Raw genomic sequence first — 26,203 nt, forward strand, 5'->3', positions numbered from 1 at the left:
GACTAATCACAGCGATTAGGTGAGCCGGAACCGGGAGTTCCAGGTCCCGATTGTTAGTACAGGACCCAGGGCTCCCGTTGAGAGGCGCTGGCGCACTCGCAGCAGGGACAGATATGCATATAATCGGCCCCACAAAAAAATGCCCAGCTTAGTGAGGCCACATATATGTGTGCTGTAGGAGGGAAAAGGGGTAATCTGGTCATATACAGTATAGCATTCTTTGAAAAAAATGATCTTACTCACACTAGGAGAGGCCGCATTCTGAGGCAAACATATCTTTACTGTAGTCAGTCTAAAGACTCGGTCACACTGTTTAATGGGACATACTTTTTCGTATTGAATGAACGCAGGTCACCACTAAGGTACATAGAAAACAATTGTTTTCAATGTGCTCTATTCACACCACAACACTGGTGGGATGTGCGGTGGATAAAAATGCACAGCAGTTCACTGGATGGTATTGCATTGTCACTGCACAGCAGCCCAATGTACTGTCACACATAGAAGTAGTAAAAAAAAAAAAAAAAGTAAAAAATAAAAAATAAATAAATAAACCCAAGCAGTAGGATGTTCTGAAATGGGCATTGCATTGCTTTCTGCTGCAGCAAGGCACTGCACTGTAAAATGTTGTGTTTACCATGCAGGCTAGTGTGACTGTAGCCTAACACAAACACTCATGGGGAGGGGAAGGGAAGGGGGACCTCATCAACATGCTGCTATTCCATCACTGTCCAATGACAGGTTGGGCGATGAGGTGATTAAAGCAAGACTAAACTGTATCTTTGCACCACAAACTGAAAATACTATTTAATTCATATTCAATGCTCTAGATAAACTGGCCCATTCATCCATATGCTTTATTTTGTTGACAACCCATTTTTAAACCCCCCTAGCATTTATATCTGTGGCCATCATGAATAAGGGCAGATCATTCATGCAGCATTTACTGTACTTCCTGGAATTCATCTGCCCTTCGTTCAGGCATGCATGCTGAACATAGCTCAGCTATCAGCTCAGCTGAAGAAATGTAAAAAAAAAATAAATATACACTTTCTCTGTACTAATGACACTTGCTGGGAAGAAGTTAACATGGGTGATTAAGGGGTTAAATGTGTCCCTAACAATGTGTCCTGTTTTTACCAAGCAAACTGCCTTTTTTAATGCAGGGAGAAACGGCACAACACTGCTGTCAGTGGAGAGACCTGTGTTGTTTACCTACACAGAGCTCTCCTCTGTCATTCACTGAGCCGGACAGCGGGTTCCAGCCATAAATCATTGGCTGGGACCCACTGATTGGCTTGCACTGTAGCAAAAAACAGCACAGCTGGGGCGGCAGCATACGCGTGCCCCCTACCTAGAAATGCAAATCATGTATATTTACATGATCGTTCGTACCTGAGCCGTACTGTAGCAGTAAAGTGGTTAATTGTAGTTAATCATTATACTGTATTATCAGCACTGAATTAGTGTCACTGGTGAGGTCAATGGCAGTTAGTCAGTTCCCCCCCTAGTTTACCAGACATGTAACAGAATACATTGTGGCCAAAACTTATGAAGAAATCGTTTTATTGTTTTATAGCAGAAAGTATATAAGTATATAACATTTATAGGTTTTAAAGCAGAAAGGAAAGAAATGTATTTTTAAATAAATTTTCACCTTTTTTTGTTTATATTGCAAAAAATAAAAAACCCAGTGGTGATCAAATACCACCAAAAGAAAGCTCTATTTGTGTGAAAAGTATATACATTTAGTTTGGGTACAGTGTTGCATGGCTGTGCAATTACCAGTTAAAGTAGCGCAGTACCAAATAGACAAAAAATGGTCTGGTCAGGAAAGGGGTAAAATCTTCCAGAGTTGAATTGGTAAAACAAGTAAATGTACTGTAAATATACCTTTCTATCCATTTACTAATGCTAGCAGCATAAAGATTAAAAATAGTTAAATGTTGTGAGAGTTTAGTTTCGCTTTAAGCAAGCGGAAATCCAGCCAAAATGATCTCTTATCGATCTCCCACCACATGGACGAGTGCCATTACTATGATTCCAGAGAGGAATATTTTGAATTGTGTACATGATGGGTATGCGAAGGTACAGCAGTATAGTAAGACGTCTGTTTGGGTCATATATTGAAGACGCTGAGGTCCTGATTTTTTTTTGACTTTCATTAATAAGGCATGGCTAGTAGAACCACCAAAGAAAAGCAATAGTTTCCAATTTGCAAAGTACACCCACCTTGATTCTGTCTTGCCTCTCACACAGTGACCCATTAGGTAATGGCACGCGACACTTGTGTTTCACAGGTTCAAACTTTCCAGGGAATGAAATGTATCTGGTCTTTAGCATGGCTTCCAACTCTTTATTTTCGATTTCCTCGTCCATCTCACTGGGAGCCCAGAATCTGTGCTGGGAGCTGACCCTGCAGGAAAGAATAACACATAACCAAAAAGAATAACTTCAGGACCAGTGTGCAGCCACTTATTTCTTTCACCATATCTTGGCTAGACTGGTCTTAAAAAAAAAAAAAAATGCCCAAAAACCAGAAGAGGCAACCAGCTGTTAATTCATGTTTCCACTAAGAATTTACCTTTTCTGGCATTTTTGAAAGAAAAGGCAACAGTTAGCTGTAATTGATTTCCTGCTTCAGCAACTCAGTACTATATCACCCATCACAACCAACAAGTCTAGGAGTGCATGGTTCTGGCTAGGGGTATATGTATTATGTCTTCACTGCCCTAACCTGAAGCTTAGCTACGAACAAATGTGTGCCAGAAAGCAATTAAATAACACTGCGGTCAATACTCCTCGTGCACAGGAAACCTCATTGTGCAGAGATAAGATATTCCACACGAACACATAACAGTTAAGCTGCTAGTTGGCGAATGGTCTTCAACCTGTCAGCAGACAGAACAGAGATAAACCTCCAGCCAAAGAGACGTATGTACTAAACTTTACACTGCTGCCAAGATGGTGCCTATATAACTATGTAACTAATGTTTGTTTTCCGCCAATTACACAAATTATTATTGTGACTTTTGCACAAAGTCATTTTTATTGTGGTAAAAAATATCTGTGCTTCTAGCTCCATATTGGGATTGTTGTACACCATGCAAAAATGTTCATATGCTCCTTCTAATGGTTATCTATAGTGTGCAATGACGCCTTCCCTGATCAAATGGAACCCAACCTGGCGTAAGAGTGACAGTGTTGAGGAGTCAGAACCTTCCAGGCCTACAAGTGCTTGTGATAGTCTTCAAATGTATTCCTGTGTCCCTTTGGAGTAGGGTGACCAGACGTCCCCAAACTGAGGACACCGTCCTCGGACCAAGTCTGTCCCCGGTTTTGTCTTGAACAGGGACCCGGGCAATTTCAAAGACAGTGCAGAATTAGAATAAAGAAAAATTCTAAATTACACTCCTACTAGCTTGGGGGGGGGGGGGGGGGTATTTTTTCATTATCTGTGCCCCTTTCTGATAATCATGTGCAGGTCGAAGCAGAGGAACTATTTCTTCAGTTTTGGGTGCATGCCCATTCGGCTCCCGCTCTTCTGCCTTGGCTTAAATCCTGGCCAGCCACCTGCCCAGGCGGAGTGATCTTCCTCTGTTAAGCTCCGCTCCTCACCAAGTAGTAGTTGGGGCCCGGACAGTGAGACTTGAGAGGCTGTGAGGCGGGCGGCAGCAGTGGCAGGCAGAGAGGAGGCAGCTGAACTCCGCTGACAGTGTCCAGCAGCAGGAACAGAGGGGAAGTGGATCCCATCGTGGGGCTGCCAGTGCCTTCAAGGCTTCAACACAGGTGTGCTTTGGAGGTGTCTGAATAGACTACATTGCACGGTCTCTGGCATCATTGATGGTATCATGGATGGTATCATAACTCAAAGGCAGCAGGCACTCTATCATGGTTCCGGCTGGCTCTGTCACAGTGTGTCACATGACATGGGTGCTGATTTTGTTAACTGATTTTGTTTACTTATGACCAATAAGTTAACAAAATCAGCACCCATGTCATGTGACAGAGCTAGCCAGAGCCATAAAAGAGTGCGTGCTGCCTGTGTGTTATCATAACTGATGATCTTAACCAGTTGCCGACCACCCCATTGCAGATTTACTGCTACAGCATGGTTGCGCTGTGCAGGATCAAGTATATATATGTGAGCCTGCATCTACGGCTATCAGCTGATCCGATCTGTCAGTAGGGAAGGCATTGATCTTGTGTTCCTGCAAAGCAGAGACAGGGATCTATTCCTTCCCTTAGTAAGAGCACCTCCCCCACAGTGAAAAAACACTTGTTAGGCATACATTTAACCCTTTGATTGCCCTAGATGTTAACCCCTTCCCAGCCAGTGTCATAAGTACAGTGACCGTGCGTATTTTTAGCACTGATCACTGTGTTAATGTCACTATTTCATTTAGTGTCTGATTTGTCTGCTGCAATATTGCAGTCCCACTATAAGTCACTGGTTGCCGCCATTACTAGTAAAAAAAATAAAATAAAAAGTATGGCCCAGATTTAATTTTAAAAATCTGGTCACCTTACTTTGGAGCCCCTTTGGGTCCTTTGCCTAGGCTATGCTTCAATTTTCCTCCAAATCAAGATTAGGCCCTGTTCTGGTCGAATGCCGGAGCCACTACTGTCCACATTTGTATTTGAATGGCATAGGCTAGGGGCTTAGTGCCAATTGAGGGAAGGGATTACTCTTGACCTGAACATATGTGGCACTGTCTACAGCTCGAGTCCATTGGGCTACACAGGGATCCATAAGAAGATGATTGCAAGCATACGGTTTCTTGATATGGGGTCTTAAACACAACCCCTCATGTAACCAAAAGGGCCACATATAATATGCATTATATGTAATGGTACAGGAGACTGCCCTAGACTGAAGACTTACTAGAGGAGACTGTGCTACTGGACAAGTCAAGTCAGAGACTATGGACATGTTACATGAGACTGCTAGAGATCCTTTACAAATCAATGCTCCTACTATGAATTGCTGGGGCCCAAGATCTACAATACAAACACCAAAAGAACACATGTAGTCCTTGGGCTGCAGGTTGGGCGTCAGGGCATTACACCATTTTAGGCTTTGTCAGGATCCGTGAAAACTTATATTATTGTAGGTTTTGTTTTTTCGATTAAAGATTAACAAAATGCATGGATTTTATTTCTAATTGGCTAAATATGAAAAAAGATATGATATTTGCAACCTGCAACCAGAAGGGTTGCAAACTCTAGGCAAGCTTTCTTCAGGCTGCTCTGTCTTAAAGATCCTAGATTGTGAGTAGAGCTGAAAAGCATGAGAAATCAGAATGCACACATCTGAAAGTTCTCCAGAAGTTACATTGGTCTACCCTTCTGGATTGGACGGTTGGTTGTTTGGTTGGCAAGATGCAAAGTTGAGCTTTCACATTTGAAATCAGGATGATTCCATGTTTCAATGCGTGCTGATGTGTCTAAAAGAAAGCCCAGCATTAGCTCCGCACTTGCGGACTGCTTCTGACAACTTGAGATCTAGATGACACTAGAGATGTGCAGGATGGAAAAAATGGGTTTTGTTTCAGTTCAACTCTTTATATAAATAATTTTTTTTTCGTCACAAGCGTTATGTAAGAATGATTTGTTTTTGTAATGTTTTCATTATTATGGGAAAGTATATATTGCTTGTCCCGAATTGCTTTGTATTTTCGGTTCGATTATTCTTTTGTTATTTCGGAGGATTGGCTATATTTGTTTAACTTCTACCTAATTTATAACATTTCTAACATCTGGATTTTTGGTTGATATTCTGTCTCGATCAATTAAAATACACCTATGATAAAAAAAAATAATAGACCGTTAATTTCTTTCTAAGTGGGCAAACTTACAAAACCTGCAGGAGATCAGGTGGCTGCCCTGCTGGTTACTGAACACAGGTCGTCACCCACTCGGCATGGGCGCCATCCAGGGGACACTTTGCATTTTCTCGAAGAATGCAAAGCGTTCTAACAGGACTCCTCTTCCAGTCAGAGAATGCTTTGCATTCACTGAGAAAATACAAAAAGGGTTCACTATATGGTACAAACTAATTACATTACATTTTGTATTCACACTGCATCAAGGTAGCCACTTGGTACGGGACCCAGAAGCTAGTTGAGACAGCTGTAGTAGCGGTGCCTACTACAATGAAATACTGTAGTAACCATGCCTACTACAGTGAATTCCTTCTTCCACAGGGATCCCACAGGTATGGCACATACATACTTATATTGGTCCAAGCTGGAACTATAAATAAAATTGCCATACCTGGAATTAATCTTTACCATTTCTAGACGCTCTTTAGAATTTAGAAAATCACTTTAACCCCTTAACGATGGCGCCTCCCAGCCCTTTAATAGCTTTCTGATTCCGGGAGGCGGGGCAGGGTTTCCGATCATCTGTCACAATTGGAAAGCTCCAGATAGCAAGTAGAGATCGGGAGCTTTCTGTTAGCCAACAGTAACTGTGCAGGAAGCACGTAGGGCTCTCAATACAGCTCGGTTTACATTCTGGTACGCATATATGCAGCCTCTCATCGTTAAGGCCCACCCGCCCAGAGGGCGTATATATGCGTACCGCCAATGCAAATAGGTTAAAGCAAAATTGGCACAGGTTGCAAATAATTTTAAGTTGGCCTATTTTAAAAAATTCGCACCCTCTCAGCTTCACATACTGAGACTAAATTGTTAAGCGGTTAGAATTAGAGATTTAACAGTGCCGTACAGAACCTGTAGAAAAGCTTGTTTAGACTGTAATTCTTTACCCGAAAAGACAAACAAACTTCCTCAGCAACACTATGCAAAAAATCTGATAACGTGCAGTGACCAATAAGATCTCCATTTATTTTTCTTATCAAAAAAAAAAAAATAAAAAAAGGAGTGAGCGTTGAGTTCTGATCAGCTGCACTTTGCTGAGAAGGATTTGTGTCCGGCATGGTGACCTTTCCCAGTTCTCGGTTGTTAAGCAGTGAAGAAGGGACAGAGGGAGCGTTCTGTTTGGCTGGAAGTTGTCCGATACGCAGCACTTTCATTTTACTGCCAGTTAATCCAGTCACAGGTGAAATCAAAGGCATATTTCACAGGCTGTCGTGCACTTGCTGTACTGCTTTACTTTTATGCCTTGCCATAAAATAGAGGGCACACCTCTGAACCACATAGCTTATTACTACCAATATGCCAAGCTACCAAAACATAATTTACTTCCTCTCACAGTCAGTGACCAATTTATGTCTCGGGAAGATCCATGGAAATGATTATAAACTAGAAACTCCTATCCCAGTAACAAAATATTACGTAGAAGTCTAAAAAAAAAAAAAAAAAATAGCTATTAATAATATTACACCTAATTGTTATTAAAATAAAGCATACATTCCTTAAAGTGGTTGTAAAGTCACATCTATTAATTACTTTAATCCTCTCTGTTTTAGGTCCATGTTTAGTAAAGTGTGTGTGTGTGTATATTTAAAATTATAATGCTAAATACCTTCTTTGCTGTGCAGTCCTGTGTCCTCCCTCTGTTTTCCTTTCCAATCTAAGAGAGTACAGTGGGAGGGGCTGAGATTCCCCTTCTAATGTATGCAAGATGGCAGAGGGAGGACACATGACTGCACAGCAGTACTGTGCAAAGGTATCTAGCATTATAATTTTAGGAAAACACACACACTGTACTAAACATGGACCTAAAACAGAGAGGATCAAAGTAAATAATAGATAATTCTTTACAAGCACTGAAGTAGCTTCAGAGAATAGTATTACTCAAGGCAGGAAGGGAGGAGCAGCTGCCAGTAATAGTAATTCAATGAAACCAAGAGGAGATGGGAGGAGCAGGGAGGAGATCGGCTCACACAGACTACAGAAATGACAGGGAAAGAGGCAGGGGGAGATTCTGAACACACAGCAGTAGGAAGGGGGAATGTAAATGGACCATGCTATCATGGATCAGCAGCCATGATAAGCATGGTCAGATTACAGAGCAGAACACAGGAACAGGCAGGATCAACCAGGTATTGTACAACATGGAATGGGACAAATTATACTGTAAAGGCACTATGCTGTATATCATGCCTTAAAAGGGACAGGAGCTTTTTTTTTTAAATGTTCAAAACATTTTTTTAGGGTTACAACCATGTTAATTTCAGATGTCTTTCAAGCAATCATGTGACAATGAGGGCACTCTTTCCTACTCTGACATCAAGCAAGCTTGAATTCTGCACAGCATACAGCTTTTACGTCACAATATTGTGATAAGTGTGCCGTTCTATGCAGCCGTATGCTGTGAGCCTGTGATAATGATACTGAGCCCAGGAGCTGTTTCCATGACAGCCTGAGCTCAAAGGAAGGGGTTGAATGAGGCTTGGTGTCATTCAACCTAAGAGTGGGGCGGATAACTAGTGTCAGAGGCTGCAGAGAACATTGCTGGAGCATGGAAGAGGTAAGGAGTGAATTTTAAAGTCTTCTATTAAGCTAAAAAAAAATTTATTAAACGCATAACAAAAAGGCAGAACTTTTTTTGTCAGGTCTGTCAGGTTTTTTTTTTATAGGTGACTATCTCCCATTAGGGAAATTCACCCTCTCTATTTGTCCTGTTTACCATTATCACTGAGAATGATAGTGAACGAAAATCCAAAATTTTGGGTTATCATTAGAACAGGAATAGAGGGGAAATATTCCAATGGGGACAATAGTTTTGGTAGCCTGGTGACAACCAGAGATTTCCTTAAGCCCAGTACACACTAAGTTTTTTTTTTTTTGTTCAACCCAAGTGGGCTGAACCAAAAATAAATAAATAAAAATCGCTGTACTAGCACAATCAATGTTAGTGCCGCGATCTCCCCCACAGTGCCTTGGTGTTCTGACAGGGGGGAATCCCCCACCCCTGCCAGAACATAAAGGCAAGCGCTGATCGGATGCTGGTTTTGCCAGCATGTCCCTTTGACCATAGCCAGTCAGGCAGCTGTACACACTGACCAATTTCCGTTGGACTGACTGACATACCTCCTGTGTGTACCACGGTGCTTACACTGTAAGGATGATCTCTCGCTCTCTGTTTTGGCTATTGGATGAAGATAAATATCTCCAATAGGATACAAATGTCAAAAAAAAAAAAAAAAAACGATAGGGGGTGTAACCCTCCCTTACGCTGTCCAAAAAAAAAAAAAAGTTTTGCCTTTAGTTCTACTATAAAAAAAAAAAAGATAAACATGAATTAGCTAGAAGTGTTCTGCAGCTTATGCAAAGCGGTGGAAGCCATGTACTATGCTTGGTCAATGTTCATGAGAATGAGCTCTATTTGTCCTCTTTGGGCTCGTGTCACTGATGATCCTCCTCGTCTCTTTTCACAGGATCTCCCAGTGGTCAGGTTGTGTCCAAGTCTAACTGGCATTTAATGCCTAGTCAGCATTAGAGATGTTTCTGGTTCACAGCAAATGAATAGGCTGGATGCTGGTTTGGCTAACAAAATGTTTGCCTAAATTAAAAGCAATTATTGGTTTAACCATTAAACATTGATATCTAAAAACTATAGAAAGCAAAAAAATGGATTTTTGTAAAATCTTACCGTAAAATCCTTTTCTCTTAGCTCATTGACAGACGTAGTCCTCGGTGATACAGCACCTTCGGGTTATGTTGCCTCCACAGGAGCAGGACTAGACAGGAAATTAAAAAGCTCTGGCCACACCCTAGGGGCAGTCCCAGAGGGTATATCCTCTCTCTCTCTGCCTCAGCAAATCAGTTATGTGAAAAAGCAGTCTTTAGAGATTTTAACCCAACCCAACTCAAAAAACAGAGGGGCGGGGACTAAGTCTGTCAATGAGCTAAGAGAAAAGGATTTTACGGTAAGATTTTACAAAAATCCATTTTTCTCTAGCGCTCATTGACAGACGTAGTCCTCGGTGATACAGCACCTTCGGGACGTCCCAGAGCAGTATCACAAATGAGGGGTGGGAAAATGAAAATCAAATCCCAATCTAGAAGGCCCAACCGGTGCCAACTAGAAGTTTACAATGCTCATCCTTAATGATGAGACTCAACAAAAAAGAGAAAAATTTTTTTTTTTTTTTTTTTTTCAAACAGAAAAAACCCTCGAGGTAGACCACCGGTCTCCTCAAATTGCGGCCTGCAAAACCTTGCGGCCAAATGAGGCATCCGCCGATGCCGTCACATCAATTTTATAGAATTTTGTAAAGGTATGTACCGACGACCAGGTGGCCGCCTTACATACCTGGACCACTGACGCCTGATGGCGAAAGGCCCAGGAAGTACTGAGCGCTCGAGTGGAGTGCGCCCTAACAGGGAACGGAGGACTCTGACCCTTAATAGAATAAGCCTGTACCACCGTTTGTCTAATCCATTTGGCAATGGTCGCGGCAGATGCAGGCAAACCCTTTCTGGGGCCATCCGTGATCACAAAAAGTGAATCCGTCTTACGGAATGATTCCGTAGCTTTCAGGTATACCCTGATTGCCCGAACCACATCTAAGGAATGCAACGCATGTTCCCGATGATGCTTGGGCTGAGGACACAAGGAAGGTAGTACAATATCTTCATTCAGATGAAAATCTGAAACCACCTTAGGAAGAAAAGATGGCTTAGGATGAAGTACTACCTTATCCCTATGAATCACTAGGTATGGGGACTGGCATGATAATGCAGCCAGTTCTGACACCCTGCGAGCAGAAGTAATAGCCACCAAGAAGGCCACCTTCTGGGATAAAGTAAGCAAGGGAATCTCCCTGATGTTTTCAAAGGGAGGTTTCTGTAGAACCGACAAAACCAAATTAAGATCCCAGGGCGGTAAGGGCGCGCGGACTGGTGGAGCCAGGTGCCGCACCCCCTGGATGAAATTCCGCACCAAGGACTTGGTAGCTAAAGGCTTCTGAAAGAAGATTGCTAATGCTGAAACTTGACCCTTGATGGTGCTCAAGGCTAGCTTCTGCTCAACCCCTTTTTGCAAAAAGGCCAATATTCGAGTCACCGAATAGGTACGTGGAGGAAATCCTAAAGATTCGCACCACGCAATATAAGTCTTCCATGTGTGATAATAGACCTTGCTGGAAGTCGCTTTCCTTGCTTTAATAAGGGTAGGAATGACTGAAGTAGACAAACCTCTGTCCTTCAGTACTTGGGTCTCAATGGCCAGGCCATTAAAACCAGCGACTGTAAAGCATGATGGTAAATTGGTCCTTGAGACCACAGACACTCCCTGAGACGAAGTTCCCACGGAACGTCTGCGACTAGCATGTCCAAGTCGGCCAGGCCGGCTTGAGGAGGCCAGCCTAGAATTTCTAGGACCACTGGCGCTGATAGAATCTGAACCAGGCGTCCCTAGAGGTATCTGGCCCCGACCATCCGAGAAAATCTGGTCGTTTTCTGTTCCCACACATTTATCAGATACCTGATTGCTATCAGGAAGGGTGATCTTTTCTGGTTGAACCTCAGGGACCGAAGTCACCCGACTAGAGGCTACTTGGCCTATCTGGTCAACCAGATCCGATTCCTGTGAGGTATAGGGACTAATCTTAGGAAAAGGTAAAGGAAAAGATCTATTCAGGGAACGGTAACTACCGCTTCCTGTAGTACTTAAATGTTGGAAGGGAAGAATCGCACCGGTAGTAGTGGTTGATGCTCGATCTAATGTCCTCAATACCGGTGAAAACGTCCCCCCACCCTGAAACCGGGTGGGGGCGCACCTTCAGGCTGTGTACTCCTTTGCTTCGGGTTTGGCTGGGTTGGTCCTCTGCTTGTCCGACCAGCCCTTCTTGAACCCTCCTGGAGGAGTCTTGCCTTTCCCGCTTGTACCAGCCGGGCGCCCTTTATGGGCGGTAAAGAAAGGTCCTCGCTTGTTGCGAGGTCCCTTAGCTTTAGCAGCCTGTGGCAAAAAAGTGCTCTTGCCCCCAGTGGCATCCTTAATGATTTCATCTAGGTTGGCCCCAAATAGACGATTCCCCTGAAAAGGGAGATTTGTCAAGGTCTTTTTGGAACCTAGGTCAGCTGACCAGCATTTTAACCACAGCACACGTCTGAGGATGACCGCTGACATAGATGCATGCCCTAATAAGGGAGTAGTGTCCAAGGCTGCGTCACAGATAAACTGTAGCCCTTGTATAATCTGTTCCATCAAATCAGATGTCTCCTGGGGAATATCTTTTCCCCTAAGGTCTTGGCGTACCATTCTCGCCCATTCCGTAAGTGTCTGGGGAAACTAGACCAATAACAATTACTGGTCTAAATGCTGACCCTATCAGAGAGAAGATGGTGCGGGACTCTGCTTCCATCTTTCGATCCACCGGATCCTTAAAGGACGAAGTGTCCTCCATTAGGATAACCGTGGCTTTATTCAGCCTGGAAATAGGTGGATCCACCACTGGTGGTACCGTCCATTTCTTAATGATGGATTCCTCAAACGGATAGCGTCTAGCAATACGCTTGGAAATAGTAAAGGTACGTTTAGAATGCTCCCATTCTCTTTTAATCTGATTACCGAAACACTTGGGTACAGGAAAAACCTTCACCGTTTTGATGGGCTTATTAGTACCAAAAGGAATCTCTGTTTCAGTTGCCTCTGCCGGTAAAGCCTCAAGTTTTAAGGTTTCCTGCACTGCCACAACTAGTGCGTCCACCAATGCTTCTTCCTGAATTATAGCGGGAGAAGAAACGTCCTCCACACTGTCTGAGGGGGCTTTACCTGAGACAACAGCCCTTGCAGAGGAACCTGCAACTGCAGTGACCATCTCTGAATCTGAGTCAGAGGTGTCAGATAGTATAGGGGTAGGCGGGGGTCGCTTCCTTGACCCCCGTCCCTGACAGGCCGCCTCCACCCGAGCCACCATAGACTCCAAAATTGCTGTAAATGACTCTACACTCTGTGCACCAGCGGGTCCCGTGGCCCCCTCGAGGGAAACAGGTGGGGGAATATGTGTGGCAGGGTCCATGATAATTCCAGTCACTTCCTGGATAATATAATTCAAAAATAAACTTTTTTTTTTTTTTTTTTCAGACCCCCAGCGCCACAAAAAAGCCCCTTAGTGTTACCTGCTAGGGATCCCTATCGATCGAGAGAGAGAGAGATAGACCCCCAGGCTCACCACTTGATGCTCAGAGTTTAACTGCAACAGGTTACAGCGCTGTCTTGACAAACAGGAAGTCTTTTGGCTGGCTGCCCAGGAAGAAAGGAGGCGGCTCCGCCCCTCTGCACGCCTTCCGGCGCCTCCCCTAGCTCCACGAGGTGTTTGGATCACCTCAAACATGGCCGCCCCCATGCTGGAGACACGAGGCTACGCCAAAATGGCGGCCTCGTGCGATCTAGCAAACAATGGCGGCAGTTAGTACCGAATAGCGGTGTGCTGCAGGGCACACAACACTCTCTCTGCATGGGGATTTGGCGTGGTTGGCGGTACCGGCCCTGGCGGACCGCATGGCCATTCGGGAGGCCTGCTAATAGCTGGAGATCTGATTAGGAAGGCAGTCTACATGTCCGTGGCTTCTGACTGGTAGGTAGCTTATTTTTATCACCGTAAGATTCCCAGAATGCCACTGATTACAATCTTTTTAACATGTATACAATTAGATTGTTAGCTCCCAAACCAAGCCTCCTGGCTTTTTGCACATAAAATCACACTCAAAGTAGGAGGATCTGTGTCATTTATAGGATAGAGAGGGACTCTATCTTACCATACAGAGAGGGGCCCGCGTTCACCACAAGACCCGTCAGGGGAAAAGGGGGAACATACTACTCACCATACCGGAACCAGGCGGGCACCAACTCCTGACAGTACCCCTCTCCACCGGGGCGGGAGGGCTGTCGACCGATATGGACGCCGTGACTCATGGTCTTTGGCGTTTCAGCGAGACGTTTAACTCGCGGGGTCAGTCCTTTAATGGGACTTTGTCGCGGCCGACCCAGCGCGGAGCTATGGCCTGCACGCGCTCGTAGGCTGAACTGGGGTGACCACCGGATCTCAACATCCAGCCCGTCGCCCAGTTCAGCTTTCTTGCTTGAAGATCTCACAGGAACACTGGAGAAAAAAAGGCTGTCTAAAAAAAATCTTTTAAGAAAAAAATCTTGCCAGGACCTAAGATCCCAGCAAGGTATCTAGGTCCTTACTCCTAACTAGACAGAAAATAAGTGATTTGCTGAGGCAGAGAGAGAGAGGATATACCCTCTGGGACTGCCCCTAGGGTGTGGCCAGAGCTTTTTAATTTCCTGTCTAGTCCTGCTCCTGTGGAGGCAACATAACCCGAAGGTGCTGTATCACCGAGGACTACGTCTGTCAATGAGCGCTAGAGAAATAAATTGTTTTACATTTAGCAGCCACAGACATGAAAGGTTGGTCATATGTTCAGATGTGATACAACTACATTCAGGCACCCAAGGATAAGGTTTTGATTTGTGTTCAGCTATGGAGAAAGATGGGGAAACAGGATGAGGATTTATACCCCCCCCCCCACCCAACAAGCCTAGCAGGGTATGCTGGTGCCCTATAAGCACATTTGATCATGTAGCAATCTGGCAAGTAAGACTGTCATCTTATGTCTATCAGCACATTTTTTTTTTAAGGGGAGGGACCTAACGAGGTATAAAACCCAAAACCAAAAATGTAATATATTGAAGCTTACAATTAGGCTTTCCTGCTCTGGTTTCACCTAGTGATCTGGCAACCTCCTGTATTAATACATTAAAGCCAAACTCCAGTTAACACTTTATAAGAAGTTCCGGCAACTGTTTGTTTCCTATTGGAATAAAGGTTTTACATTTAAAAAAAAAACCAAAAAAAAAACTGATCATTGTAACCACCTCTGTCAGTGTTAAATGGTTTGTCTCAAACCTCTGTCTGCTACATCTTCATGATAGCTTGTTCTGTTGAAAAACAATACACTTACAGGCCAAATCACCAGGTGAAAATAGAAGATACAGTCTAAAAAAAAAAAAAAGAAAACAAATGCAGCCATCACATCTAAGAACTGGTAATAAGCTGCAATGTAATAAATGCTTGGATTTGGGTTTAAAGGCCAAGTTGCAGGTTTAAAAAAAAAAAAAGTACATTATGCTGTAAAAAACATTACACCCAAAATTAGCAGATCACGAGTGCACAGTCTGGCTCTTTCAGACTGTCAGTATACTGTCTGCCCTTACCTACAAGTACTGGCAGGCAGTTACTGAAGTCCAGGAAGCTCAATGGACTACAAGAGCATTCACCAGCACCCTTGCAGACCATTGAGAACTACAAGCAATCAGCTGCAATGGCTGATGGTAGTTGTAGTTCAGTCATTCACAGAACTCTGAGAATGAATGAAGCTGCCGTGTGGGCGGAGCTCTACAAGACTATGCTGTTTTCAAATCGTGACAGTGGGTAAGCCTGTCTGCTGTCACAAGGAGGGGGTGGATTGAAGGCTGAGGCGGTGGATGCTCAACATGTTACACCCTAAATGTTGAGAAAGGTGAAAGAGAAGCTCCAAGCTCCTTCAGAAAAAATTTGTACAAATACTATGGCTGCTGACTTTTAATATTAGGACACTTACCTGTCCAGAAATCCAGTGGCGTCCTTACCCGAGTTGATTTTTCAATCGGCTATCGTGTGCTGCTGCTGACGCCATGTCCACTAAGGGAGACCGGCCTTGCGGCTTCACAGCCGGTTCCCTATTGCACATGCGCAAAGCATGCTGCGCTCTGTGAATGGGCTGGCTGCAGGGGAAGCAGGAGGGGGCCGAACTCAGCCAAAAGTAGGAGCAGGTACCTGTCGAAACCAGGCACCCCTTACCCCCAAAAGGTGCCAAATGTGGCAGCGGAAGGGGGGGTGGAGGCAGACTAGCGGAGATTCCCTTTTTGGGTGGCGCTCCACTTGAACTTATCCTTTAGTACTGCTTTAGGTCAAATTCCAATGTGGAAACCCAACCTCTACCCCCTCAACAGCCTACCTCGCCCCCCTACAAATGTATTAATAGTTAACATACTTACCTTTACCTTGTCCTATCAACAGCAGTCCTGAATGTGGCAGAGAACATTACTAACATAATGACATGAACAAAGGACAGCTTAATTAACTCACCCCCAGGGTAGGTGTCCTTGATGCTCTGGGCTCGCAAGAAATGGATTCAGTGATCCTGAGCTGTAATCAACCTGGAATAGTGACCAGGACGCAGGATGGTGCTGTGCATTCACAAGAAACATTCCCAGAGAGGAGGTAAGTAATACAGCCAAAGCTGCTTTTTTATCATACTAACACTTGGGCAATTTCATTTTAAATTTTTTTCCCCCGAAATTGGAGTTGGGCTTCAAATCACAAAAATGCTCTGTGTAGTTCTGGCAGACTGTACTTTGGCTAACCATGCTAAGCCCTCCTCATACTCCTCACTGAGACAGAAGAGTATTGTTGGTAGATGACATGACAGCCCTTCTTGTCACATCAGGCCATCCTCAAGTCATTAGAAGCTCTGTGGCCAGCACATGACCCCAGTTTAACAAACAAGCCAAAGAGAAAATTGTCACTAATTGCACTGGGAATGTTTACCTTGTCTAGGCCACAAAGCCCATCTTGTTAAAAAGAAAAACAATTTACTTACTTAAGTATTTTGCCAGCTGTGGGCTGATCCTTCCCCCAGTAGTGAAGATCAATGCCGAAAGGAACAACAGGTGCCCTTGAGAGGTCTTCCTCCCTCTTCTGGTTTTTACTGCTGGGCTCCTCAGCACTAAGACAGAGATAGACATGGATTAATAAAAAGCGGTGCATCCAAAACTATCATCAGTAAAGTGGCATCGCAACTTCTTCAGCATTCCAGTACCACCTATACCAATTACCACCAAACTGAACTTTCAGTTTAAATCAGAGTAGATTTCAGGTGCCCCAAAACATATAATGTGCATTCTTAAAGCAGAGTTCCACTCAAAAGTGGAATCTCCGCTTATCTGATTCCTCAGGTACAGGTACCCTGTACCCACTTTCATTGGATCTCTTTGCGGCGAGGTACGTCACCAGTACGGCCCCCTTCCTCCTTCCTCTGCTGCCGGGCCAGTAAAAGCCAGGCCTTGCTGCCGGGTTCTCTTACTGGCAATGGCTGGGGCAGCACCCGACAGCCGATGGAAACATTGGTTGGGGTGCAGACATCGCAGGATTCCAGGACAGGTAAGTGTTCCAATATTAAAAGTCAGCAGCTACGGTATGTGTAGCTACTGACTTAATTTTTGGAGAGGGGGGTGAACTCCGCTTTAAAGGGTAACTCCACTTTCGTGGTAAAAAAAAAAAAAAGAAAAATCGCAAATAAAGAAAAATATAGCATATACAAGAACACCCCCCAGAAAACGGAATTTTTGTAAAATCTTACCTGTAAAATTCCTTTCTCTGAGTCCTCCGACAGTCGCCGCCTCTTCATATTCGTCACATATGGGGGTATTAGACTTTGCTCCGAAGGAGTAGCTAGGCAACAGAATATGTTAACAATAAAGCTTTAACATATCCCACCCTCAAGGGGTGGTCCCCTCAGTCAATACCCTCCTACTTCCTGCAACCATATCTCAGTTTTAGTGGAATAGCAGTAGAGTATACATTCAAACCCCAAAAGAGGGGCGGGGGCGGCGACTGTCGGAGGACTCAGAGAAAGGAATTTTACAGGTAAGATTTTACAAAAATTCCGTTTTCTCTTACGTCCTCCGACAGTCGCCGCCTCTTCATATTCGTCACATATGGGGACGTCCCAAAGCAGTGCAAACATGAGGGGTGGGAAACGCATCCGCGCCGAAAGGCAACGCAGTCTCCACATCAAAGAAAGGAACCTTACCAAAGGAAGGAAACCAGCTGGGCAACAGCAAAAATAAGTGCTCAACAGGAGCAACAACCCAGGAAAAGACAAAAAACCAGGGGATACAAAACTTATCCCAACAGCCAGGAGTCCCCAAAAAGGGACCCTAGGGAACAGCCGCACTAAGAACCTTGCGGCCAAAGGAAGCATCCGCCGATGCCTGAACATCTACTTTGTAGAATTTTGTGAAAGTGTGTACGGTCGACCAAGTCGCCGCCTTACACACCTGGGCTACAGAAGCCCCATGACGACAGGCCCAAGACGTACTCAGAGATCTAGTAGAGTGCGCCTTCACAGGCACAGGGGGAACCTTCCCCTGCAAGGCATAGGCCTGTGCAATGGTCTGCCTGATCCATTTGGCAATGGTAGAGGCGGAAGCCGCCATGCCCTTCCGAGGACCCTCTGGAAGAACAAACAAGGAGTCCGTCTTTCGAAAAGACTCAGTCGATTTAAGGTAAACCCTAATCGCCCGAACAACATCCAGAGAATGCAATCTCACCTCCTTTGGATGTTTAGGCTTCGTGCACAACGAAGGCAAAACAATATCCTCGTTAAGATGGAATTCCGAAACTCGTTTCGGCAGAAAAGAAGGATTAGGTCGCAAGACCACCTTATCCAAATGAACAACCAGGTACGGAGACTTGCAGGACAAAGTCGCCAGTTCCGACACTCTGCGAGCCGAAGTGATCGCCACCAAAAAGGCGACCTTTTTGGACAACATAGACAACGAGATCTCCCTGATCTGTTCAAAAGGAGCACGTTGTAACACAGACAGGACTAGATTCAAGTCCCAAGGGGGCAAAGGATCCCTCCTAGGAGGAACCAGATGCCGCACACCCTGAATAAAAGTGCCAACCAAGGAGTTGGAAGCCACGGGACGTTGAAACAGAACGGCCAGCGCAGACACCTGACCCTTTATCGTAGCCAGCGCCAAACGCTGATCGACACCCGTCTGAAGGAAAGACAGCACACGGGAAACCGAGTACGTGCGGGGTGAAAACCCCCTGGACTCACACCAGGCAAAATAGGCCTTCCAAGTACGGTAATAAACCTTTCCCGAGGAAGACTTCCTCGCGTTGATCAAGGTATGAACAACCTCTGGAGAGAGACCCTTCTCCTTCAGGACCTCGGTCTCAACAGCCAGGCCGTCAAAGCCAGCGACTGTAAAGCAGGATGGTAAATCGGTCCTTGAGACAGTAGATCGTCCCGAAGAGGCAGACGCCAGGGGGCGTCGACCGCCAGATTCACGAGGTCTGCGTACCAGGACCGGCGAGGCCAGTCCGGTGCCACAAGAATCACCGTGCTGCGTTCCGAGTGTAACCTGCGAAGGAACCGGGACAGCAACTGAATCAGTGGAAACGCGTACATCAGCCTGTACTGATGCCACGGGGCCACTAACGCGTCCGACGCGTCTGCCCGAGGGTCGCGCGACCTTGCCACGAACCTCTTCACCTTGTAGTTGAGGCGAGACGCGAACAGGTCCACATCTGGAAGACCCCACTTCGCGCACAACATCTGGAAGACAGCCGGGTGGAGAGACCATTCCCCCTGATCCAGGGTCTGGCGACTCAGATAGTCCGCCTGCTAGTTCTCCACTCCCGGAATGTGAACCGCCGTTATCGCCGGGACATGAGTCTCGGCCCAAGACAGAATGTCGGCCACTTCTCGAGCCGCTCGGGCACTCCTGGTGCCCCCTTGGTGGTTGATGTAGGCCACCGCCGTGGCATTGTCCGTCTGCACCCGAACCGGGCAGCCCTGCAGCCGGTCCGTCCAGCGATGAAGACAGAGCCTTATCGCACGCAATTCCAGAATGTTGATCGGGAGGGAAGACTCCCCCTCCGACCAGGTCCCCTGGGCGGACAGAACGCCCAGAACACCACCCCAGCCCGACAGGCTGGCATCCGTGGTGATTATCGTCCACGAGATCGGACGAAACGACTTGCCCCCGGACACCAACGGGGACTGGAGCCACCACAGAAGGTTTTCTCTGGTGCGATGACTCAACGAGATCTGAAGATCCAGAGATTGAGGTCGCCCGTCCCACTTGGACAAGATCTCCGCCTGGAGACCCCGCGTGTGAAACTGCGCGAAAGGAATCGCCTCGAAAGCCGAGACCATCAATCCCAGACATCTCATACACGTCCGCAGAGACGAGTTCGGAACGTCCCTGAGGGACCTGACTTCCTCCTGAAGAGTCCTGAGTTTGTCTTCCGGCAGGAAGACCTTTGCCTGCACCGAGTCCAGTATCATTCCCAGATAGGGAAGACGAACCGACGGACTCAGTGTCGACTTTGGAACATTTATCGTCCAACCGAACTCCTGCAGAGTTTGCATCGTGACAGACAGGTCCTTCTCCAGACCCTGACTGGTCGCAGACCGAATCAGAATGTCGTCCAGATACCCCAGGACAGAAATGCCCTGGGCTCTCAATAATGCCAGAACCGGTGCAAGCACCTTGGTGAAGACCCGCGGAGCCGAGGCGAGCCCAAAGGGCAACGCCACGAACTGGTAGTGATCCTCCGCAATGGCAAATCGAAGGTATCTCTGATGACCCTCGAATATGGGGATGAGAAGATACGCATCCTTCAAATCGATGGAGGCCATGAATTCCCCCGGAACCAGGGCAGCCACCACCGAGCGCAGGGATTCCATGCGGAACTTGCGAACCCGCACAGAGCGGTTCAGAGCTTTCAAGTCCAGAATTGGACGAACCTTGCCCTCCTTTCTGGGCACGGTGAACAGATTGGAATAAAACCCCCGAAATCTGTCCCGATGAGGCACCGGAACCACCACTCCCTGAGCCCTCAGGTCCCGCACCGCCAGGTGCAGATCCCGCAGTCGCTCTGGAGACAGTTATAGATTTGAGGGAAAAAATCTGCTCTCTGGCCGAGAGAGAAACTCGATCTTGTAACCAGATCGAACGATTTCCAGAACCCATCTGTCCCGCACACGGGCCAACCAGGGCTGAAGAAAACCGAGCAAGCGTCCCCCCACCCCAAAACTGGGTGAGGGCGCCCCTTCAGGCCGAACTGTTATGGGCCGCAGGTCCGGATTGGCCGGACTTCTGTTTCCCAGACCAGGGTTTCTTCTGAGAGCCCTGGCCCTTGAACGGTTTGCCCTTGTAGTGCGGCCGAAAGGCACGAAAGGACCCCTGAGGGGGCCGAAAATGAGCATGCTTCTTCCCAGAAGCCCCCTTAGCCTTGGGGAAATGGGGCAAGAGAGTGCTCTTACCCCCGGTAATCCCCTTAATCAACACATCCAGGGACTCCCCAAAAAGGCGAGACCCATCATAAGGCAGATTGGCTAAGGTTTTACGTGAAGATTGGTCCACCGACCAACATTTCAACCAAACCAGGCGGCGAGACAACACCGCCACGCTGTGCACACGCGCGGCCAACGGAATCAGGTCCAGGTCCGCATCACACAGATACATGACACCCTGGTGGATCTGATCCACCATATCCAGGGTCGCCGCCGAGGCCGAATCGGCCACTAGGACGCGCCTAAGCATCTGCGTCCAACTTGCGATCGCCTGGGCCGCCATGAGAGAAGCAAACAGAGCCTTAAGCATAGAACCCGTAACAGAATAAGTATGACGGGCAAGAGACTCCAGTCTCCTATCCGTGGCATCACGGAAAACAGGGGATCCCTCTGCAGGGATCGCAGTGGCTTTGTTCAAAACCGCAATAGCATGATCCACTGGCGGAGGCACACACCACCGTTCATCAGTGGCAGGCGAGAAAGGATAACGCAGCTTAAATTTACTTGGTACCGCAAAAGGCTTGCGCAAATCGCGCCATTGGTCCTTAACAGCGCGCTGAAAATCAGCATTGCAGGGAAAAACCTGCGGCGTCCTGCGTTTTCTCTGCGTCCCATAAGCCGCCAAGGCAGCTGGGGGACACACCTCGTCCTGCAAACGTAGCGTCTGCTTAATGGAAGCAATCAACTCATCCATGATTGCAAGCTCTTCAGGCGAGCCAGGGGGAGAATTATCAACCCCCTCAACCTCAGCCTCTACCTCAGACCCCACTAGATCAAGAGAGGAGCGGGACCCCGATAGGGGGGTCCCCGCCAGAACAGCCCCATCACCTTCACCCTCAGAATCAGAGGACAGAGCAACTCTGGGCCGTTTAGTAGATTGAGCAGCCACCAGCATTTGCACCTGTGCAGCAAGGCCAGCCACAATAGTGGCTAAATCCCCCCCTGGGGGGGAAACAGCGGTCCCCTGGCTTTCCACCAATACTGTGGGAAACTTGCCCTCCTGAGAATCCATTGCCCCTGTATGCCAGACAACCAAGGGTTAACTGCCCCCTTACAGCAAGCGCGGTAAGCGCAGCCCACCGCACCACACTCAGGCACAATGAGACCCCCACAGGGAATATACAGACCGAATACAGGCAATGGAACACAGGAATAGAAGGATAAAACCTGAGGAGACTCCGCTGCTGCTGCTGCCTCGATCGGTGCTTCCAGGAGAGAGGAAGTGATGCTGCCAGGGCGCTCTATGTAAGCCAATGGAGGCTACAAGAAAATGGCCGCCGTGCATGTAAACCATGCGGCCGGAGCGGGCGCCGGTAAAATGGCGTCGTTTGGCGCCGAAATCGCCGCTCCACAGTGCATAAAATCACACACAATATTATCCCATTATATGGATACATGTTAGATCGCCGCAGCGATCGCTGTATATGCCCCAACATGCCATTAAAAACATGCCCCACAGCACACAGCTCCTCACACTGCCCAGCCTGACATACTCAGTGTCATACAGCTCCCCCCCCCTTGCAGCCCACAGCATGCAGCCGAGAGATAGGGAGACAAGCAGTGTGATTAAAGGCAGGTTACACAGTCCCAGACTGAGACCCCCCCCAGACAGACAGGTCCCCACATAGATACACTTACCTCACATGGCGTGGGGAACCCGCACAGGCGAACAAGCCGCTGCACATGAGGCAGGGAGAGTCGCAATTCAAGACGCACACAATGGCGGTTCAGAAACCGCACAGCGTCCGGTGAGGTAGCCACCTCACCAATCATCCCTGCACCGAACAGGGATGGGTCGTTCACCGTGCCAGGAGCGTTACCTGGCTGAACGCTCGATGGCAGACTGGGAAGCCACTGACCCACGACCTGCGACCAGGGGGATCAGCCCGAGACCCAGTCCGCATGATCCTCTTCGTCCGAAGAACTAACTAATGCTGACAAAAATAACAGCTAAGTAAAGGTAGAGAGAAAACTCAAACAAAATATCCAAAAGAAGAAAGAGTCTGGGACAAAAAGTCCCAGCACAGAGAGAGCCAGCCACTCCTGACAAGCTAGACATTAAAACTGAGATATGGTTGCAGGAAGTAGGAGGGTATTGACTGAGGGGACCACCCCTTGAGGGTGGGATATGTTAAAGCTTTATTGTTAACATATTCTGTTGCCTAGCTACTCCTTCGGAGCAAAGTCTAATACCCCCATATGTGATGAATATGAAGAGGCGGCGACTGTCGGAGGACGTAAGAGAAACATACATTCCTACTTATGTGATTGGTTCACTGATTTTCTCAGGCATCCCCTGCAACAAAAAAACATTTTTGGTGAGCTACTCTAAATAGGACATACAACAGGAAAAACCCTCTGGGTGGGACTTTGAAGGGCAATGGGTAGACAAAGTATGAATACTTTGTCTACCCATTGCCCTTAAAAGTCCCACCCAGAGGGTTTTTCCTGTTGTATGTATCGATTTTTGGATGCGGGCATACTAATTTCTATTTGGCTCCAGTGTAAGGCAATTACTCTAAATAGGAAATCATGTCTAAAGGAATGAAGGCCCAGCAGTTTTCCTCTTTAGTGCACTGCAGGTGCTGCAGCTGATTGATAATTAGGAAACCACTCCCACTAGATTCACTTTCCCACATGGACACAGAAAAACACACAGGGATTTATTCAGAATAACAAAAGGTAGAAATCTGCAACAAAGTTTGTTAAAATCCTTGTAATGTACAGAGATCACCCAAAGGGGAACGTTTTTTTTTCTCAGCAAAAGTAGAGTTACTCTTTAAGCCTGCCATATGCTGGAAGATTTATGAACAAATGTTCGTACATACAAGCTCCGTACATTCAAAGACTTGATCAATGTCATTCGAAAGTACTTCAAAATCAAATTTGCTTTTAAGGACTCATTTACACCATTTGCAGAGACATAAGTTTTTTCTGCATGATCTGCAAGGACACAAAACAAAATAAAAATTCTCTCTACATGCCCTGTTTACATCACAACACGGGTATCACATGCAGATTTTTTCTGCTCCGGAATCTGTAAGGTGTATGCAGTTTTCTGCATGGACAAAAAACTGGCGTGACATCAACATTGTGGTGTGAACACGGCACATAACTGACACGCATGAAAACGGACGTCAACGTGCAAAAAAAACCCCATAGAAACACGCATGAAAACTGATGGTGTGAAACTGCTATAAACTTGAGACTCTGCAAATGAAATCTGAGCGGTTCTCCCATCAGTTTTCATGCACATATGGTGTAAACGAGCCCTAAAGCAGAACTTAACTGTATATGAGCGCCACAAACTGAAAACACTATTTGATTCATTTTTACCCACTTCAATACTGGCCACTTTTCCCATTTCCTGCGCAAGCTCATTTTCAGCGCTATCACACTTTGAATGACAATTGTGTGGTCATGCAGCACTGTACCCAGAAGAAATTCTTTTCACACACATAGAACTTTCTTTATGTGGCATTTAATCACTTTTTTTTTTCTTGGCTAACAAAAAAAGGGCCGAAAATTTAGAAAAATAAAACCCCATGTTTTTCTTCGTTTCGGTTATAAAATTTTGCAAATAATCTTTCTTCATAAATTTAGGCCAAAATGTATTCTCCTACATTTCTTTGGTGAAAATAACACAATTCAGTGTTTTATATTTAGTCTGTAGGAAACTTATAGAGTCCACAAACTATAATATAATATATACATATATCTACATATACATATATATATGAAAATTGATCAATCCTGATGGACTTATTTCTTGAGTCCTGAAAATGCCAGAACTGTATAAATATCCCCCTAAATTACCCCTTTTTGGAAAGCAGGCAGTCCAAAGTATTTAGTTAGAGGCATGGCGGGTTTTTTTGAAGCTGAAATTTGTCACCATTTGTTGAAAAATGAAGAAATTAAAAAAATAAATAAAACTTTTTTTTTTTTTTACATGCGGTCACCAGTGCAGTACAGCGTTTTTATATAACTGGTGTGGCAGTGATCAGAGACACTGACTGGTGAGAGTACATTTTTTTTTTGCGATTTTGTATTCTTACACACGGTAACCAGTGCAATACGGTGTTACCATAATAAGTGATCAGGATTTTTTTTTTTTTTTTTTTTACACATTATGATTGCTTATACCAGTGAATTTCAGTGAAAAAACAGTGAATGTTGACTGAGAAGTGAGAAAGCATAGTTCCGCTTTAACATTCGATTTTGAAACGAATGAACTTACTGAACAGAAACCCCATACACTGTTAGAAATTAGTTTGTCTAAAATTAACTTTCTATCCTTATCCTTTGAATTTTCTAATCACTCTGGTTGAAAACCGACAACAATTTGACCCCACAAACACTTACTAGTGTATGGCCAGCTTCAGGGCTCCTGCACAAGGGGCTGCTTGAGCCTGTTTAATGCAATTGCAGCCCGCTTTCCTCTGCCAAGGCAGCCCAGGTGCAGCACACAGCATGTCACTGACTTGTATGACTGTGTGCTGAACTACCCAAAGTACATGGCAGTGCTAATGTAAACAGGAGTACAACTATATGCAAAAAATAGAAAAGTTTACATTTTCAGCATGCATCTGTACGCTGTACTCATATTTACGATGGCAGGAGCATAGTATATACAGGCACAGAGGAGCACAGCTATTCATGTCAACAACAGGCCGTACGCTGCACCTGGGCTGCCCGAATAAGGAGAGAGGGCTACAATTAAAATAGGCTCATCTGGCCTGTGTGTAAGGGCTCTTACAGTTTGTTTTCTTTATAAAGCCGACAGCTTGATTAGGAAAATTTGTCCCCTGCCAGCATGCTTTAGTGAAGGACACTTGCTCTAGTGTGGAAGCCCCATTACTAGGCCAGGGCTAGAGCTGAAAAGCAGCATCTCCTGACAGGGAAGACTAGTAAAGGTAATCAGGGCACTGATCATCAGTGTCCTGATTACCACGCAGCCAAAACAGTGCCCATCACTGATACAAGTCTGTGCCCATCAGTACCACCTATCATTGCCACCTATCAAAGCCCATAGGTTATGTCAATCAGTGCTGCCTTTCAGTGCCCATCAGTGCCTGCCCATCAGTTCCCATCAGTTTCATCCTTCAGTGACGCCTATCCATGCTCATAGGTGTCGCCCATCAGTG

General features: G+C 46.0%; 1 protein-coding gene across 1 annotated transcript in view; it reads right to left on the minus strand.

Moving 5' to 3' along the window:
• The window catches only part of UVSSA (UV stimulated scaffold protein A), a 176,657-nt gene that overhangs the window by 22,564 nt on the left and 127,890 nt on the right, over nt 1-26,203 (minus strand). Inside the window, exons 10-11 of the mRNA XM_082262082.1 lie at nt 16,566-16,691; nt 2,233-2,416 (exon numbers count right to left, since the gene is read on the minus strand). Of these exons, the coding sequence (XP_082118208.1) occupies nt 2,233-2,416; nt 16,566-16,691 (310 nt within the window). The remainder of the gene's footprint in view (nt 1-2,232; nt 2,417-16,565; nt 16,692-26,203) is intronic.

Source organism: Pelophylax lessonae (assembly GCF_965119305.1).
Source record: "Pelophylax lessonae genome assembly, chromosome: 1".
Lineage (NCBI taxonomy): Eukaryota > Metazoa > Chordata > Amphibia > Anura > Ranidae > Pelophylax > Pelophylax lessonae.